This window comes from Vicugna pacos, chromosome 11 (assembly GCF_048564905.1).
Source record: "Vicugna pacos chromosome 11, VicPac4, whole genome shotgun sequence".
NCBI lineage: Eukaryota > Metazoa > Chordata > Mammalia > Artiodactyla > Camelidae > Vicugna > Vicugna pacos.
Window position 1 is genome coordinate 67088345 of NC_132997.1, and position 18107 is coordinate 67106451.

An 18107-nucleotide genomic window follows, 5' to 3' on the forward strand; every position below is an offset into this window, starting at 1 on the left:
CCATATGGCACACCTCTCTACTGAGATGTGAAAGGAGACACTAGTGCCATCTGAAAGAGCTCCAGGAGAGATGTGGTGTATGAAGAGCTTAGAGACAATAATGGAAAATTCTCTTTTAGGATACGGTTGCTTGTGTGATGATAGTGGTGCCTTATAGAGAAATGAAAGAAAGAAAAGAAATTTTGTAAGCAAAATATCTTTATTTAAACAGCAATATTTGCAATTAGGGTAAATGCAATAAGGGAAAAGCATTCAGACCACTGGAAGAATAGGATGGTTTAAATTAAAACCTATAATTATTAGATATTTTTTATCCTGTATTATTTAGGAAACAGTGGTTAAAGAGATAAAAAGAGAGAAGATTGCTTAAAAATTAAAGCCATTGATTTAGACCTCTATTTGAAAGGTCAGTGTGTGGGAGATGAGAAAGGCATGATAGCAATCAGTGTTCAACAAAAGACATTTTAGCAGCAGGACCTACAAAGAGCGCATCAACTATTTATATCACCCACATCAAGTTGCTGATCAGTTCACTTATCAACGAAAATAAGAAAGGAATTTTCTTTGGATATTCTTTGGGTGCAGTAACAATACAGTTTTGGAATCAGCTGTTAGAAACTATAATTAAAGCCGGTTTATCATGTTCACTAATTATTCTATATGGTTAGTCTCCCTGAAGCTTTATATAATTCTCCCTTTGTTAGAAGCTTCTGTTTCTCCCCAGGGCATTCTGAATCCAGACAGGTAAAGAACTGCAGTGTTTAGAAACCAGTGTATTGTAATATCTGTACAGCCACGCAGATATGTGCAATTGAACTTGAAAAAAAAATCTTTTAACTTTCTGTACATTAGATAGGGTCAGTTATTTAGAGGTTTCAGCTCTACTACCTGGGTAAGGAGATCTCTTGGGTAAAAGTGAAGAAAAACAAAAATTGAAAAAGGTTACTAAAAGGTGTTTGTGGGCCAGTCTCATACTCTAGCAGTTTAGTGCTGGTGATGCACACCTTCTCTGCTCCAGAATTACTTTGTGCAACAGAAATTGAAAAGAATCCTCTCTCCTCATGCCTAACACCAATAGGACAGGAATGAATCCATTTTTTCCCCCAGGAAGTGGATTTCAGAACTTTTTAAATGCTGTGAGATTAATCTTCAGATAGGGTAGGCTCCAGGGGAGGGCTGAGTAGGGCAATGCTAATAACAGGACCTCTAGGGACAAGACCAGCAACCCGAGAAACAAACGTGGGACATTTTACCGCTCCCCAATCACTTGCCTTCATTTAACTTTATCTTCATTTTCCCTTTCCTCACCAAGCAGCTTTTGATACTCAAGGAGCATAGCTTTCAGGTTCTTGCCACGCAATCTAGGGGAACACTTAGAACAGGGACCTCTTATCCTTGGTTAATTGTAAAATAAAGAAATCTGTAGCTTACACTAAGCTGTGTGGACAGGATTTTCATCTTTGGAAACCAAATGGAGACCGTTCTCCTACTCTTTCTAGGTTGCTCTCCATTTCTTTTTCCACTAGTGGCCTCTCCTTCCTCCAGGCTGACCAGGACCATGCACAAAACCAGTCTCCAATAAATACTAACGCTGAAGATTCAGCAAGTGGCTAACTCCTGCAGAGTTATCTTAAAAGGATATTGTATATAAATTTGAAGGTTTATGGAGCCAGAGATCTCTAAGAACAGTGTAAATATTCCTGGTTGAATTAGAAGTCCTGGAGTTAGTAATGGTCTGCGGCTTCTCAGCTAGCTCTCTTGGGGTTTCTAGTCTTCAGGGGCTGCCTGCAACTATGATGTGGTCATATACCATCTACTTTCTCATCACTGAATAAATCCCCTATAGACCTTTGGAGGCATCTACTCACAGTTACTGCAGTACACATGCAAAGAGATCCCATTCTTTCTTCCAAAAAACCACCCAGTGCCTCAGCCTAGATCTCAACTTAAATAGTTCTGGACTAAAATTCTCCTTGAGTTCTACTTCCCAAGGGAAATAAGGAAGGAATTCCTAAGCTGATGTTGATGCCCACTCTCTCCAAACAGATGGTGGACAGCTAACTTTGCAGCTGATCCGCGTCGCGGTAAATATGCTCTAGTTCTCAGCATTTCTGAATCAGCTCTCTCACGGGATAAGTCAACCAATCCGAACGGTAAGCAGACTTGACAGGTTTGTTCTGGGCTGAAGGCCATTGACTAGGTTCTCTGACCAGATAAGTCACTTGGCTGAGTCTACAGTAGGTGGGGCGCGCTCACCAGCTCGGAGGTAGTGACTGAGTTTGTTGCAACATCGTTGCATTCAAGCAGCGGGCTGCTGCAGGAGATACCCTTTTGCCCCGCGAGTACAGCCCCAGAAGGATTCGCCCTAAGGGGAAGGGCACTAGCGGGGAAGATGCGCCAGAGCCCCAGGGCCCAGTCCCTTCTCCCACGGTTGGGAAGGCGCAGTGCTAGCCGATCCAGAGCTCGGATTTTCAGGTCTCGGCCCTTTAGCTTGCTCTGTGGGTAGCAGGCGAAGGGTGCGACCAGCTTGGGAACTCTCGCTCTGAGATCTGCAAGAATCAGCGGCGGCGGTAGCCAAGGTGAGGGGAGGAGGGGGCATGTGCCTGGATGTGAGTGCTTGTGTAACCAGCTCCTTAGAAGCCAGCCCCGACAGCGCTCCGGCCGGAGGCTCGTCTGAGCCTGTTTTTCTGCCGAGACCCGCGAGGCTCTGGGGTCTCGCTGTCCGTACAAGGCAGGAGCACCCCAGGCAAAGGAAGCGAAGCACTTGCCTCTTAAGCTCTCAAATGGGAGTGGGAATTTGGAAAGTTCCCCAACTAGGAACACACGTGACCTCCTCCTGAAAGTAGTTCCGACTGTGGCCCGCGTATCCCTCCACCTCTTTTTGAACCCTCCTAGGGCTGCTCGGCTCCGCCCACTCGCAGGGGCTGCAGCTTCCTACGGTCCCGTACCTCTCACACTCCGCGCCGGCAACCCCGGACTCTAGCGTGCATCGCCTGGATGGGGGAGCGCGGATTCTGGCCCCAGGGCGATCCACCCAGCCAGGTTTTCACAGCGATCCGAAAGGGGCGGGGCGAGGAGCTTCTAAGGATCGAGCTTGAGTTCGACGCGGTGAACCCAACTGGAACCCTAAGTGGAGAGATGCTCGACTCTCCAAGGAGCAATGCAGGGGCTTCAGGGTGCATCCCATTCTCAGGAGTCCGCTTTCAGTCCACCTAGACAGTTGTCGTTTGGGAGCTAGAAATCCAGGGGCGATGTGCTCACACTCACCGCGCTCTAAGCTTTCATTTTTAGGGCCAATGAACCGAGTTGCCGGGGAAGCGGGAGGTGGGGCGGTGAAAGGGAGCCGGATGAGGTGATACGCACTGGAGACACAATAGGGGGTAGTTCTTTGTACTGAGACTGACACCTTGAGGACACGGGTTAGAGGAGGGATTTCTCAGCAAAGGCTGCTGCAGTCAAATCCCTGCGAACGACTGTGATCAAACAGCGGTGCAAAAGGAGATGGAGGCTGCAGGCCGTGCCGGAGAAATCTGGGGGCGGAGGCAGGGGGAGGGGTGTCCTCGCTGCAGGTACCGTCCCTGCGTTTCCCTGTACACTGACCAGCGCAATCACCTGGTCTTTTCCACCTCTGCACAGGTAATCTCAGACTCAGTGTCCGTGACACTGTTTAATGAACCCGCCTCAGCCTTCACCTTCACTCCCCCTGCCCAGCTCGCAGCAGCCTACCCAGCTTCTGGGTGGGAATCTGGGCACAGGCCGTGGCTCAGCTTGTCCCCCTCATCATCCGTTGCTGCAGAAGCAGCCGCGGAAAGTGCAGCTACAGGCGGGCGCCTCGAAACAAGCCCGAGCGAGCCCTGGGCAGTCACACTGGGCATGCTCAGTGGCGCCTGCAGGTTGGGTCTCGGCTCTCGCACCCGGAGCCACCGCTTCTGCCCCCTCCCTGCCCTGCCCTCCCCCGGCGCGGTCCCATCCGCCTCCCGCCTCCCCTCGGGCTCCCCGGGCGCCCGGGCTCCCGGCGCGGCGGCGGAGGGGGCGGGCAGGCCGGCGGGCGGTGATGTGGCGGGACTCTTTGTGCACTGCGGCAGGATACGCGTTCGGACGCCGGGACGCGGCTGCGCTCAGTTCTCTCCTCTCGGAAGCTGCAGCCATGATGGAAGTTTGAGAGTTGAGCCGCTGTGAGGCGAGGCCGGGCTCAGGCGAGGGAGATGAGAGACGGCGGCGGCCGCGGCCCAGAGCCCCTCTCAGCGCCTGTGAGCAGCCGCGGGGGCAGTGCCCTCGGGGAGCCGGCCGGCCGGCGGCGGCGGCAGCGGCGGCGTTTCTCGCCTCCTCTTCGTCTTCTTTTCTAACCGTGCAGCCTCTTCCTCGGCTTCTCCTGAAAGGGAAGGTGGAAGCCGTGGGCTCGGGCGGGAGCCGGCTGAGGCGCGGCGGCGGCACCTCCCGCTCCTGGAGCGGGGGGGAGAAGCGGCGGCGGCGGCCGCGGCGGCTGCAGCTCCGGGGAGGGGGTCGGAGCCGCCTGTCACCATTTCCAGGGCTGGGAACGCCGGAGAGTTGGTCTCTCCCCTTCTACTGCCTCCAACACGGCGGCGGCGGCGGCGGCACATCCAGGGACCCGGGCCGGTTTTAAACCTCCCCTCCGCCGCCGCCGCACCCTCCCTGGCCCGGGCTCCGGAGGCCGCCGGAGGAGGCAGCCGTTCCGAGGATTATTCGTCTTCTCCCCATTCCGCTGCCGCCGCTGCCAGACCTCTGGCTGCTGAGGAGAAGCAGGCCCAGTCGCTGCAACCATCCAGCAGCCGCCGCAGCAGCCATTACCCGGCTGCGGTCCAGAGCCAAGCGGCAACAGAGCGAGGGGCATCAGCTACCGCCAAGTCCAGAGCCATTTCCATCCTGCAGAAGAAGCCCCGCCACCAGCAGCTTCTGCCATCTCTCTCCTCCTTTTTCTTCAGCCACAGGCTCCCAGACATGACAGCCATCATCAAAGAGATCGTTAGCAGAAACAAAAGGAGATATCAAGAGGATGGATTCGACTTAGACTTGACCTGTATCCATTTCTGTGGCTGCTGCTCCTCTTTGCCTTTCTGACACTCTCTTCTAACGTGGGAGTAGACGGTGGCGAAAAATTTCCATAGTTTGGGTGACTAAATGTTAATTTAATCCTGGTCGAATTTCTAGATCATGCATATTTGGTGCCTCTTTTGGGTGCATTGAACCTAGGGTGTGTTCGGCTAGACGAAACTCGTGCCTGATTCCAAGTGTCAAGGCGCCGATGGGTTTGGTTTCTTAGTCTATGGGGTCTCTTCCTAAGGGCTATTGTCCGTTAATGCAGAATACAGTACACTGTCAGTGGATTAGTGAGCTCGGTAATCCGGTCTACTAAATGAACAGAAAAGTAGATGCTTTGAGGTTGAGCATATTTCGATTAAATCTTGGCTTTAGGCCTTAGATCAAGGGTATAGATCAGATTAAAATGAAAATTAGTGTTGCACGTACGCATATTGCATCAGAATCTTGCAGTGATTGTTTTTAGTTTCCTGGGTTGCATTGATGGATTTTTTAAAAATGTGAGTTGCGAACTGATTTGCATAACTTTAGAGGCAGAATCATTTCAGCATATATGGTGCTCATTTGAAGGCAAAAGTAGGTTTATGTGTTTAAACTAAGTTAATTACAACTTTGAACTGCATTAAGAAGTTTTGTAGTTTGAAATCAGTAGTGCCATGATATAGCTTATAAAGTGCTCTTATTAGATCTTTGTTAAATTTGCCTTTTTTCTCGCTCGTGTTGAGGTGATGTGGGATAGGGCATGAAATTTACAGCTTAGTAGCGTTTTATATTCAGTGCTCTTGTCACACGTAACAGAATGGAGTTTGAGTAGGTTTTGATCCCAGATAATGTTTTGTAGGTTCAAGGGTATTGTGTGTAGCCAATGGTGATCTCAGAGATTAAACTTCAGTTTCACTTGAAATTTAAGTAGTATTATACTAGAATTGCTACTCACCTTATTTAGGTTTCAGGTCTTCTGGCACCTTTGGGTATCCGTTAATTTTACCCTGACTTATTTAAAATGCCAAGGATAATTTACCAGTTAATAACCAGAAATGCTGGCGAGAATGGATTACTCCAGCTTCAGATTGTAGGTGTATTTGCTTTTTTCATATGGTGTGTTAAATTTACTGAGTCAGCTTGTTGAATAAGACAGAAACCCAAGAATTTCAGCATTGTATAGTTTTGGTTGTATAAAAGTTAGGCCTTTGTACTTCAAAAGATAGTGGTTATCGAAAGGCATTAATCTTTGCAGTTTCAGATGTAATAAACTGGTTTTGATCAAGGATGGGAATAGAGCCCTCCTTGTTTTGCAGAATGGAAAGTATAGGAATTGAGCATTACTGGTAGGCCAGTGTATAAGGCATGAAAAGCAGGATTAAGTTACTGGTCTGAGGTGACTGAAGCATTTTATTGAGGCTTTTATTAAGACCAAAAATTCGATGATGTGAATTGTAGGGGTAGCCAATACTTAATTAAAACTATGTAATTGTATGAATACTAATAGAGTATTCTTAATAAAAATGGTTTCTTAGCAAGTGTCATTGAATATTTTGCCTAAAGATAGAGTGACACTAAAGTGTCTATATGTCCAGGTAAAAATTGTGGGAAAGATTTTTTTTTGAAGAAAATGTTTTATATCTTAAGAAGTTTTATTCCTTTGGATTATGTGGCTGCACATAAGTGCACAGCTAATTTTGCCCAAGTTTTTGTTTTGAAATGAAGATAAAAATTACTGATGAAGTAGCTTTACAACACACAAAGCATAACAGTTTTCTATTAAGTTAAAAAATAATATTTTAAAAGACTATTTGGAAATTTTGGAGTCTGCATTAATTGTAAAATCGTATTGAGGCTGAACTTGACTCGCTTGCCCAGAAGATAATTAATTACGGAAAAACTTCTGATTTGTAACTTATTTCAAAAGTAGTTTACTATTGGTGTGAATTGACTGTCATCTAGATATATAGGAACAAATTAATTAACTGTTTGTTTAACTTTTTAAAATAAGCCCCCATTCAAAAAAAATCTCTAGAATGCAGTTTGGTAGACATACTGCTTTTAATATTCAAAGTATGTTTATCCTATTTTTGCTTTACCCATTTGATTTAAAAATTTCAGAGTTGTAAGATTAACATTCTGTCAGATTCTTATATGTGAGCCATGAGCTGATTGGCCATTTCTCCTTTGATTTCAGAATATGTGTACCTCTGTGTATGAAATTTATGAGACTTAAAACTTTCTGTACAATTGTACTTTTAGCTATGGTATGCATAGAAAGCAGTATCTCATATTGCATCAAATGACTAATAACACTTAATTTCTAGAGTTGTGGTTTTATTGAGCCAAATGTTGATATGAAAAAAATCACTAAGGAAAGTCAGTAAAGAGCTTGTTTTTTTGATAGTTGCACTTCCAATAATTTTGATATACCAAAACACTTTGGTTTGCTTGGTTTCACTTTAGTGTTTTGTTTTTATTATGGGGGGAAAATTAAAATGGCTATTGAAGGATTTGTCTTCAGCAGGTTGCAATATCTGTTTCAGCAGCTAGCTTTTTTGAAGTTAAATTCCTTTATGAAAGTAGTGATTGGGAGTGTTTTTATCTGATAAAGATTAATAATGAAGTGATTTCTCAGAGGAAGATTGAGGACCATATTCAGCTTATTTTTTTGTAAAACTGAATTATTCCAACAAAAATTTGTTGGTTGGGTTTTATCCTTAATGTTAGTCTGAAAAGTAATGGTGAACATGGGACTAAAAAAATTCATTGTCTTTAGAATTCATGGAAACTTTAAGCTTCTGTTGTATTTTTCTTGTTTGATAAGTTTGCATCTTTTCAAATATTAACCTTCATAGGGAATGTTTTTAATTTGTAGAGAGTACAGTGACTTGTAGTTTGGTTGTATTTTTAAAGATTAGTGATTACTGAAATGACCATATTGTGAGTTTTTTTTAAATCAAAGATTCTAGTCACAATTTTTATTTTACACTGTATTATATCTGCTAAGTTGTATTTCTTTACTGAACGCTTCTGAGCCACCTAATTGCTATATGATAATTTACAAACTTCATTTTCATAAAGCTTATTCAAGAATAAAGTGCATCTGAGGGGAATTTACAGTTTATATGACGCTTAATATAAGGAAAAGGAAACTTTATTGCTGTTCATTATAAGTTTACACATTAGTACAGTTATCAATGTAGATTTACATTGTTTATAATATAATAAAGACTAGATGAATAAACAGTGAAATATGGGGAGATATAAACACCTTAAATTTAGTTTTAGAAAGAATGATAGTAGAGAAAGATGCATTTATGTATATTACCTTTTAGAATTTTATTTTAACAAGATGAGAAAGGTAGCTGGTGATATTTTAATTTTTGTGTGGAACAGTATAGTATCTGCTTTTCCTTATTAACCACAAAAAATACGCAAACCTCTTAATGTTAAAAAATTCCTTACATTTTGGAAGTCTTCAGTACTGATTTTCAAATGTTCTCATTTGAGATTTGGTCCATTTGCTGTTTGTTCGTTTGGCAATAGCTTAATACTTTTTAACAACTTTTAAGCCACTTAAGAAGTAATCACTTCAGTGACTTTTAATGTAAGAGTATTTATTATGGGAAAATCAGTTCACAAAGTTTTATCATTAATTCACCCTTAGTAAACATTCTATTTTAAAATTTTTACTTCAGTATTATTAGTGAGACAGCAGTATAGGAAATGTTTGTATATTAATATTGTATGTGAAATTGGAGTTTGTAAAGAGAAATTTAGAAGTTTGCATGCATATGACAGTTTTTCACTTACTTGAGTGAGATTAGAACTTGCCTGTACTCTAAGGATTTAGCTTCCAGAAAATATGTTATTAATGATAGCATAAGAAATTTCTTTGGTGTATTTTTCTTCTGTAGAGGCCATTAGTTCTTAAATTTTATTTCTATTTCATAAAACCCTCACTCTTACTATGCTCCTCTCTCTTTTTCTAGTAGATAAACTTGATTTTAAGTCAAGCCAGTATTGGAGAATTCTTTTGTGGCCCGATTTCATTAAGAAAAGGCGTTAGGATTTGTTCTAAGGATAATGACTTCAGGCATTTGTATCACCTTGTGAGATTGGGGTCAGAACTGATTTCAGTTAAATACTCAGTTTTACAATATTAAATATTCTGTTTTACAATTGCTTTCTATCTAGTTTTAAAATTAACACAGTTGCTATCAGAAATACCAGTAATGTTAGACTGAACAACTCTTAGTTGGTAAGGATTTGCTGAGCAAACTGATGTCCTTAATTGTTTTAAGTAGGCCATATTACTGCCACATGTGGTCTTTGCCAGGTGTTGGTCTGTGATTCTCTTTCTAAATACCAAATATGTATATGCACTTACTAATGTAAAATACTTTCGTTTGTCAGGAAAGGGAAATTAGTATATTGGATTTGACTTTTCACCTATCCTCTAATATTCTGAATTTTTTTTTACTGGTTATGGAAAAGGTATTAGCAACTTGGTTCTTTTAAAATAATTTGCACTGGAATGAAAAAAGGTTGTTAGAAAAATATTAATGTAAGAATAGACATAATTTAGGGGTGAGTTAATTTTGGATGGGAATTTTTAATTTAGTTCAGTATAGCTTAAGGGGGATTCTCTTTTTTTTGCAATAGTTTGTACTAAGAAATAGGGAGACATCTTCAGAGTATTAGATACACACTTACTGGTAGTGTTGAGAATATTGACAGATTTGAATACTGTGGCTACACCTTCCAACAAAAGAATATTCTTAACCTGTACATATTGTAGAGAAGAAGACTGGTTATGTATTATATTTTAAATGGTTATACATTCAATTATCAATAGTCATCACTTCGAGTATGGACAGTGACTAACTTATAAGTGTTTGAATACTCTATGGATATGTAAGTAAATAAATACAAAATTAGCAAACTATTGTAATAGTTCTAAAAAATGAACTTCCTGTTTTCTTTGAAGAAGAGATCACTTTGTGGCTGTCGTTTTATAATTTTCAAATACAGCTTAATCTGTTTAAATTACACTAAAATATTGGGTATTAGTTTTATCCACACATTGTGTGTACATTGTTTCATTTTAGATTTTAGGGTGGCAGTGTAGGCTCTGGAACCAGCTTCCCTGTGTTGGTATCCTGGCTCTGTCAGATAGTAGCTGGATGACTTTGAGTGGGTACTTAACTTTTCTCAGTCTATTTTATCAGTGAAATGAGGATAATGATACCCATCCACACATAAAGTTTATTTTGAAGAATAAATGAAATAATATAAATAATTCACTTAGTATAGCACCTGCCACATTGTAAATACTTAAATTGTAACTGCTGCTCTTAAAAATTATAATTTCAGATTACCCATGTATGAGAAATTATGTTTTCATTTGTGGGAGGAGCAGTTATTACACCTGAATTTCCTCAGTTTTGGATATGTTCGTTAGTTTAATTAATTCAAGCTATGAGTATTTTTTAAGATAGGGGTATTCCTTTAGGAGCCCTGAGTTTAACATGTCTGTGATTTTGCCGTTTCATCGCAAATAATTTAAAACTCTGCCCGCTCATACTATTGACCAAAGAAAAGTTAATCATGCTAATATTTGCTTTGTAATACTAAGGAAGGATGAAAGCTTTCTCTGTTCATGCATAATGAAGTAGAAGTTTTAAAATAAAAATTTATTGTAATATTAAATTTTCTTCAGTGTTAAATATATGTCAACTAAAACATTGTTTTTATTCACAAAGAGTAATTTCTATCTCAAATGAAAGAATGCTTGATATATGATACAACAGTTATTTAAACCATCTATCAATAAAAGTATCTTTGCATTTCCTTTTAAGGTCAGATTCTTGGAAGAGTCATACAATTTTGAATGCCAGATTACATTTATTACAATATAATTTACACTTAACATAATCTGGCTACAAATTAATACAGGAATTTCGATTTAGGTTAAACCTTTGTATTATTGTGTCCCATTTTCACATTTGATGAAGATTCTCAATATAATTTTAGGCCCTAGTAATGGGAAGAAAGAGCCAGAGGATTGCTTTCTTCATTTATTTCTTACCAACTATGGAGAAGGATGGAATAAGCTTGACACCTGCCTTGTAAAGGCCATTGCTTGTGCATAGGGATCAATCTTTTTTTTCTTGCCTATGCTGGTCTCCCAGCTGTGTCATAGTACACTCATTTGTGAAGCACTTGATCTCTAGTGAGTTTTTTTTGCTTATTTGTTTTACACTGCAGAATGAATCGTGCTGTAATTATATATGTGACTCTCTGATGATTTATTTTTATGTATTTTTATATGTTTTGTAGAAGCTAGCTGTGTTTTTGGTCCAAGTCTAAGTTGTAGAATTGAACTGTGCATTTTGATATCTTCTAGGAAAATTGAGTTGTCTGAAATTCTGTTACTTTCTCTTGCTCTTTCTCTCTAATGCTACATACACCTTTATTTTGCTTTATATCACTACCCAAAGCTTAGAGTTGATTTAGTGTTATTAAAGCAGTTCAGAATAATTTTCAGTTTTATTTCCCTTGATTTTTGTAGATTTTCAGGCTAAAATAAAATTAGATTCTCTCTTCTTTGGTAGTAATTGCAGGCATGCATTCTGCTAATTTTATCTGTTTAATATTTTTGATCTTTGAAAGAGGATATAATTATTTAAGGTATTATGAAATGTGTTGTAATTTGAATCAGGTATTCTTTAAGTCAGATGTATTCTTAAAGTGATTTATAAATATAGCATACATGTTCAGAGTTGCAAACAACTTCTTGCTTTAAAATGTATGCAATTTTTTTTCCATTTAAAATTCTTTTGCTCTCATGGATTTAGTGAGACTCTTCTTTTTGAGTGTTATAATTAGTCTAAACTTACTGGAGATTAATAGAATTGAAATCTTTTTTATACGTTTAAAATGAAGTTTGTGGAATGTTCCTAAGCTTAATTTTTAGGTTTTATTTTTTAAGTGTGTCTTTATGAATTACTTTACTCAGAGTCTGTTAGAGTTAGAATGGAATGCCTGGGCTCTTTTTTCTTTCGTAATGTGAAAACTACTTTGCCAGGCATAACTTAGCCATGTTGTAAAATTTATTTAACATTTTTACTTATTCATTTATGAAATAAAAAATATGAAAAAATGAGGACTGAAGTCAGGTTTTTTATTGTAATAGAATTAGCTGGTGTAGACCCTAACAGTGTTGAATATTTGTTTAGTATATATTTATACATTTTTTTAATATATATATATATGTTAACAAAGCCTTTTCTTAATCATTAGCTCATTATATTTTGCTGAGAAAACTAGAAGCAACCTGAGAGATGGATCGAGTGTTACTTTCCTCATTTTTTTGTAGTATAGGAATCGTAGCTCCAATAGAAGTAGTAACTTGTTAAAAGCTACCAGAAGATTGAGTCCAAAGAAAGATGCAGGGTTTTTAGGCACCTCTTGCAGTATTTTTCCCATTATGTTCTATCAGTGGCTCTCAAACTTTAGATGACATCCAAATAACCTGCAGGGCTTCTTAAATCAGATTACTGACCTCACCCCCCCCAGTTTCTGATTCATTAGATCTGGATTGGGGCCTGAGAATGTGTATTTCTAACAAGTTCCCAGGTGGTGCTGAGAATGGTAGTCTGGGGATCACACTTTGTAAACCACTGTTATCTCCTTTAATAGAATTTACACATGCATTATGTCATTTGACCTGTAAACCTTGAATAGCTCAGCATGGCAAATGTTACCCTGTTTTTCTGTGAACAAGGCGATGAGTTTAGAAAGGCAGCAGAGTGGAGGAGAAGGAGCATAGATTTGGGAGTCAGCTAGATTTAAAGTCTAGTTTAAATCCTTGCTCAGCTACTTACCAGTTATGTAATAAAAGATAAACTACTTAACCTTAGTGAACCCTAGTTTCCACATCTCTAACGCAGTGGTAAAAACCCTTGTAGGGTGATTTTTTAGGTTTGTTAGAAGTATGAGTTAGATATTTTCAGAATATTGGTTACCAACTAGGGGTGATCCCCTTCTGCCTTGTCTGGGTATTTGGCATTGTCTGGAGACATTTTTGGTGGTCAATCCTAGGGGGTCAAAAGGGGAAGGGTGCTGTGGACATGCAGTGGATAGAGGCCAGGGATGCTGCTAAACATCCTACAGTGCACAGGACAGCCTCACCCACCAAAATAATTGGCCTAAATTGCTGATACTACTGAGGTTGAGAAACTCTGGTTTAGAGGTATAAAGTGTCTGGGTACATAATAGGTATAATGTTTGATAAAAGTCAGTACTTGTACTCTTAGATTGTGGTATTTAAGAAGTAAAATTGCTAATAAATGATAGAGTTAGGCTATGAATATCTATGTTTTTTGACTACTGTTAGGCCAGTACTTTTCATAATAAGAACTTTGTCCACAAAAGATATCCCTAGTAACAAAAAAAGGTTTATTTGAAGAAGGCTCACGTGTTACTTGGCTGCTTGTGAATGTGTTGCTTTGAGCATCTGTCAGAAAAGGCTGATGATGTTTTCAAAAAACATGTGTAAGTGTAGTGCACTGTATGAGGCATTCAGAAGGGTGTTACATAGAACTTCTTTAACAGGATGGATGTGCTATATTAAAAGAAACTTGTTTTTTCATTTTTATATTGCCAGTAGTTTTTAAAGTAACCTTCAGCTTGCTGCCTTTAATTATGTAGTTAGCAGATACTTTGCTCACAAAGTATTTGTGCTGTTTAATGCGTTCTGTAATCTTCCTTTTTTATTCTAAAGGTGTTTTTGTTATAATCAGATGTGGTGAAGTTAAATCTGCTGATATAAAAGGGCAAATTTCTGACAAGTTATTATAAACTTCTCATATCTTTCCAGATGAAGAAAACACGGCCTATTCTAAGGTTGATGCATTCTTTTCTAGACCCTAAATTTGCTGTGTCAACCTGTTGAATTACAGTGCTTTATTTATCTACATTAAAACTTGCATTAATGTATGAAGCTTTTAGAACAACTTGGGATGGAGCTTTAGATTGGTCCAAAGATGAGAAGATGCCAGTGGAGTAGCTTAGTGAATTCTGAAATTTGTTTTGTTTTGGAGACAAACATAATTACGAAAGTGTTCTAGGAATAGATTGTTTTCTATTATTTTTTTCTGTTGGCTTGATTTTACAATTTGCCTCTCACTTTGCCCAGGCAGAATAAAATGTCAAGGCCTATTTTAAAAATTCTTATGAAATTTAAGTTTTGACTGTTAATGTTTCTTCGTGGAATTACAGGAGATAGTCAGAAATGTTGATAAATACTTTAAAACCAGGATTGCTAATCATATGGTAGCATCACATTAAGAAAAAGAAACAGCATTTATTGCTGTAATTTAACTGAATAAACAATGTTTATTTCAGGATATGAATAGAAACTCCATTTGCTTTACTGTACTTAAACAATTTCTTTTATAAAAACATGAGTAATTAAAGAAATTTTAAAAAGTTACTCATTGTCTTCTCTGAAATTTCACATTTCCATATTAGCTTCTAGTTTTTTGTTTCTATGCATCTATTTTAAAATATAATTCATCCTAGTGGGTTTGAAGGTGTGTTTTAACAGTTTCCAAAGCACCTCATAATTGCCTTAATTATTTTAAATGGTGAAGTCGTCAGAAATATTTAATTATTTCTCTGTAGTTATACATTAAACATGTTTCCAATATTTGGCTAATATTTTTTCCGCTATTTTCTGATTTTTTTTTTTTTTTAGAGTGGGTTTAAGATAATCTGAATATTAGGAAAGGTTTTGAAGGGAGGGTATAGCCCAAGTGGTAGAGCACTTTAGCATGCCTAGGATCCTGGGTTCAATCCCCAGTACTGCCTCTAAAAAAGTAAATATATAAATAAACCTCATTACCTCCCTTCCCCCCCAAAATAACCTACAAAAAAATAATAAATATTAGGAAAGGTTTTCATGATCTTGATTCCCAAAGTTATAATCTGTTACATTGAAGAATAGCTGAAGTATTAGAGTCTTAAAGCTTTTCCCCCTCCCTTATTTACTTACTGAACAGCTGTTGCATATTTAAAATTTTAAGCATATTTTAATTATTTAAAAGTAAGGCAAAATAAAATTCATCTAAACACATTCGATCTGTCAAAATTCCTTTTTCTGTTGTAGGAATATTAATTGTATTGTGTTGAAATTAAAGTAGATATAGAAATAATTTGGATAAACTCTCACATTTTATTCTGAGGTTGTTATAACCTTGTTGCTTTCCTGTCTTTAATCAGAAGGGATATGACTTGTCATGATGTTACTGTTCCCTGGAGCATATTTTGAATGATACAGCTTATATTTGCATAGTTGCCTTGGTGATAGTAATTGGTGATAGTAATGGATGAAAGTTTGCTCTGCATTTGCATTTATAATCAATATTAATTTTTGTGGTAAAAAATTGCATTTCTTGATGTCAGATTTTATTTTTAAGTATCAGTTACTCAAACATGGAAACAATTTTAACCTTATTAGCTAAATGATAATTCTCAATGAATTTATTAATTCATGTAGCTAGAACAGAAATATTGAGGAAGAAACAGACTCTCTTTTAAACAAAATTATTTGTTACAGTAACATTTTCCCAAATGAGATAAAATTGTTTAAATTCTTAAACACGGAAATTTTGATCTAGGTGTGGTATATACCTTCTTGGATGTCAATGAAAACATAGTGAAGGCCAAAATGTTTTGTTTGTAAGTGTGTGTATTTTTTTTAAACTCAAGAGGCAATCTAGTATCAATAGTTTTCATAGACTAGTTGTAGGAAGACTATATAAAATAAATAAACTTAGTACACTGGAAGTAAACAACTTTACATATCTAGGTTCTGTCCAGTGTGATCAAGGTTATATGTAATAGTGTAAAATATGCTAAGGTGCTGGTTATTAAGGCTGTTTAGATTATTTTTAATACTGAAAAGGTCACACAGATTGTAATTATTGTGTAGTGTCCAAGAAGTAAGGCTTGCCATCTGTTACACAAATATAGGAAAAAGTTAAGATGATCTGATGATATAAGTGGTTTTGACACTTCTGTTTTTGGAGTCATCTATTAATTGTAAGTTTTAAAGGCTAATATCAAATTTTAAGCTTTTGCAAGAATAAAATTTAATGATAATACCAGTGTTACTTTTCTGCTAAAATACTAAGATACTGGTTGAGAACTAAAGATTATGTAATGAAAGTCTGGCTTTTAGTCATTTACTTTTACAAGATTGTTTGGATATTTAAGTTGAAACATCATGTTTTAACTTGACATTTTAAGTTATACAAGATTTTGGTATTTTTAAACTGTAATTTTCCTAACAGTTGATATATAGGAATTCATTATTACAGAACTTAATCAGGGATCTGATTTAATAAATATTCCTTAAATATTTGCTTTAAATATTGTTCAAGTTCTCCATTTTCTCCTCCTATAACTCAATTCTTATCTGTATACTAGTAAATGAGTTTCCCTTAAAATTTTGCTGTTGTATTTTAAATCACCACAGAAGTTGTTTCTATAACTTAATTTCTCTTCACCCCCAAGAACTTGGTCTTGCCAAGTTCCATGGAAGTCTTAAAACTGCATATTGGACTTAATAGGATCTGATTAATTTTAATCTTTGTTTTATTTATTACACTGACCTTGTTTTTTATTGAGAAGTTTGTTACCATGCTAAGTGATTAATATGATCAGACATAATATATCAGTTTAGATGTGATTTTGCATTTATGTTCTCAAATGCAACTTTGTGTCTGGGGTTTCTATTTTTTATGTAAGAAACATCTTGCCAATTTCAAATTAATGTCTGATGAAAGTAGATTGTTTTACTAGCATCAGTTTATAGAATTTGTTCAGGCCTAAGTTGTAGGCCATGAAAAGAATCATGCCTTTTGGGACCTTTTTGGATAGACACACAGTGAAATGCGTATGTAGGTGAGATTTTTATCTAAGTACTAAAACTCTTTACCTGTTTCGTTTACTTAAGTATTTAAAGGGTGTGAGGTGTTAAGAGCTTCTTTCTCTTCTTTTCATTTCTGTCCTTCCCATCCAACTATTGGTATTTTTGTCTTTCTGTATGTTAAACTTTATGTTTTAAAAAGTTTATTTTCTGGTTGAAAAAGTTGACCTCTAAATTAGTTTTTTCATTCACATTTCAGTTTATTTTCCAAGATTTTTGGTATGTTCTTCTTTGAACATGATCAGTAATTGTGCTTTTTAACTCCCGGTTGCAGTAATTGGATTCATTCTAAGATGGTATCCCTTCAAGAACATGCTGTCAAAAATGAACAGTATTATCTGTTCAAACCAGGCAATGTAGACTTACTTTCATATCTTTTAGTATATTTTAAAGTTGCATATCATTAAATCTTAAGAATTTTGACTAGTATTTTAGTATATATAATTTCAGATCTTTTGGATACTACACTTATTCAACAATTATAAATTGATATAATTAAAATACCATCAATGGGAATATGAATCATACTTTACAATATTAGAACAAAGTAGTTGACATAAAATTAGTAATATGGTTTTTACCAATAGAGTAATGAATGCCAATATGTGTGCCTTCATATTTAAAATTACATGTATTTCTAGTTCATATTGGGTTTGTTTTTCCATGACAGAGACTAGTTCATTTTGTTCTAATCCAGATTAAAATACTGCACTTAGGCAAGATTATTTTTTGCCAATTGGAAAAAAAAGTAAGTAATTTACAAATAATTTTTTGGCTAAGATATGGGATAAAGAGACTTGATTTTATAATATTAAAGCCAAATATAAAATGAAGCAGTTAGCACACACTTGTTCTCACTTAAAATGGTTCAAATTGACAGGACTTTCTTTGAAAGGTGAATTTGATTGTTAGAAGTAAATTTAAAATTTTTTGCTATTTTGCTTGAATTAACAGGAAAAAAAAATCCTTCCTGGAGACCTATTTGTATTAGAAATTTGTTTCCTTAGTACCTTGTGTGTGTGGTAGTTTTTGAATGTTAGGAAATTTGTTCATGATTGCATCAAAA

The 18107-nt window shown here is 37.4% G+C and overlaps 2 protein-coding genes and 1 pseudogene across 2 annotated transcripts in view; 2 read left to right on the forward strand and 1 right to left on the reverse strand.

Moving 5' to 3' along the window:
* Positions 1-2232: 2232 nt before the first annotated feature.
* Positions 2233-2990, reverse strand: KLLN (killin, p53 regulated DNA replication inhibitor). The gene is made up of 2 exons (XM_072972401.1): positions 2979-2990; positions 2233-2934 (listed from the first exon to the last, which is right to left on the reverse strand). Exons 1-2 carry the CDS (start codon positions 2988-2990, stop codon positions 2233-2235), a joined length of 714 nt encoding a protein of 237 aa, XP_072828502.1.
* A 959-nt stretch (positions 2991-3949) lies between these two features.
* Positions 3950-18107, forward strand: part of PTEN (phosphatase and tensin homolog) — an 88653-nt gene continuing 74495 nt past the window's right edge. Inside the window, exon 1 of the mRNA XM_031682458.2 lies at positions 3950-5038. Within this exon, the coding sequence (XP_031538318.1) occupies positions 4960-5038 (79 nt within the window). The 5' untranslated portion in view covers positions 3950-4959. The remainder of the gene's footprint in view (positions 5039-18107) is intronic.
* Positions 4055-4151, forward strand: LOC140699354 (PTEN upstream open reading frame MP31-like; annotated as a pseudogene).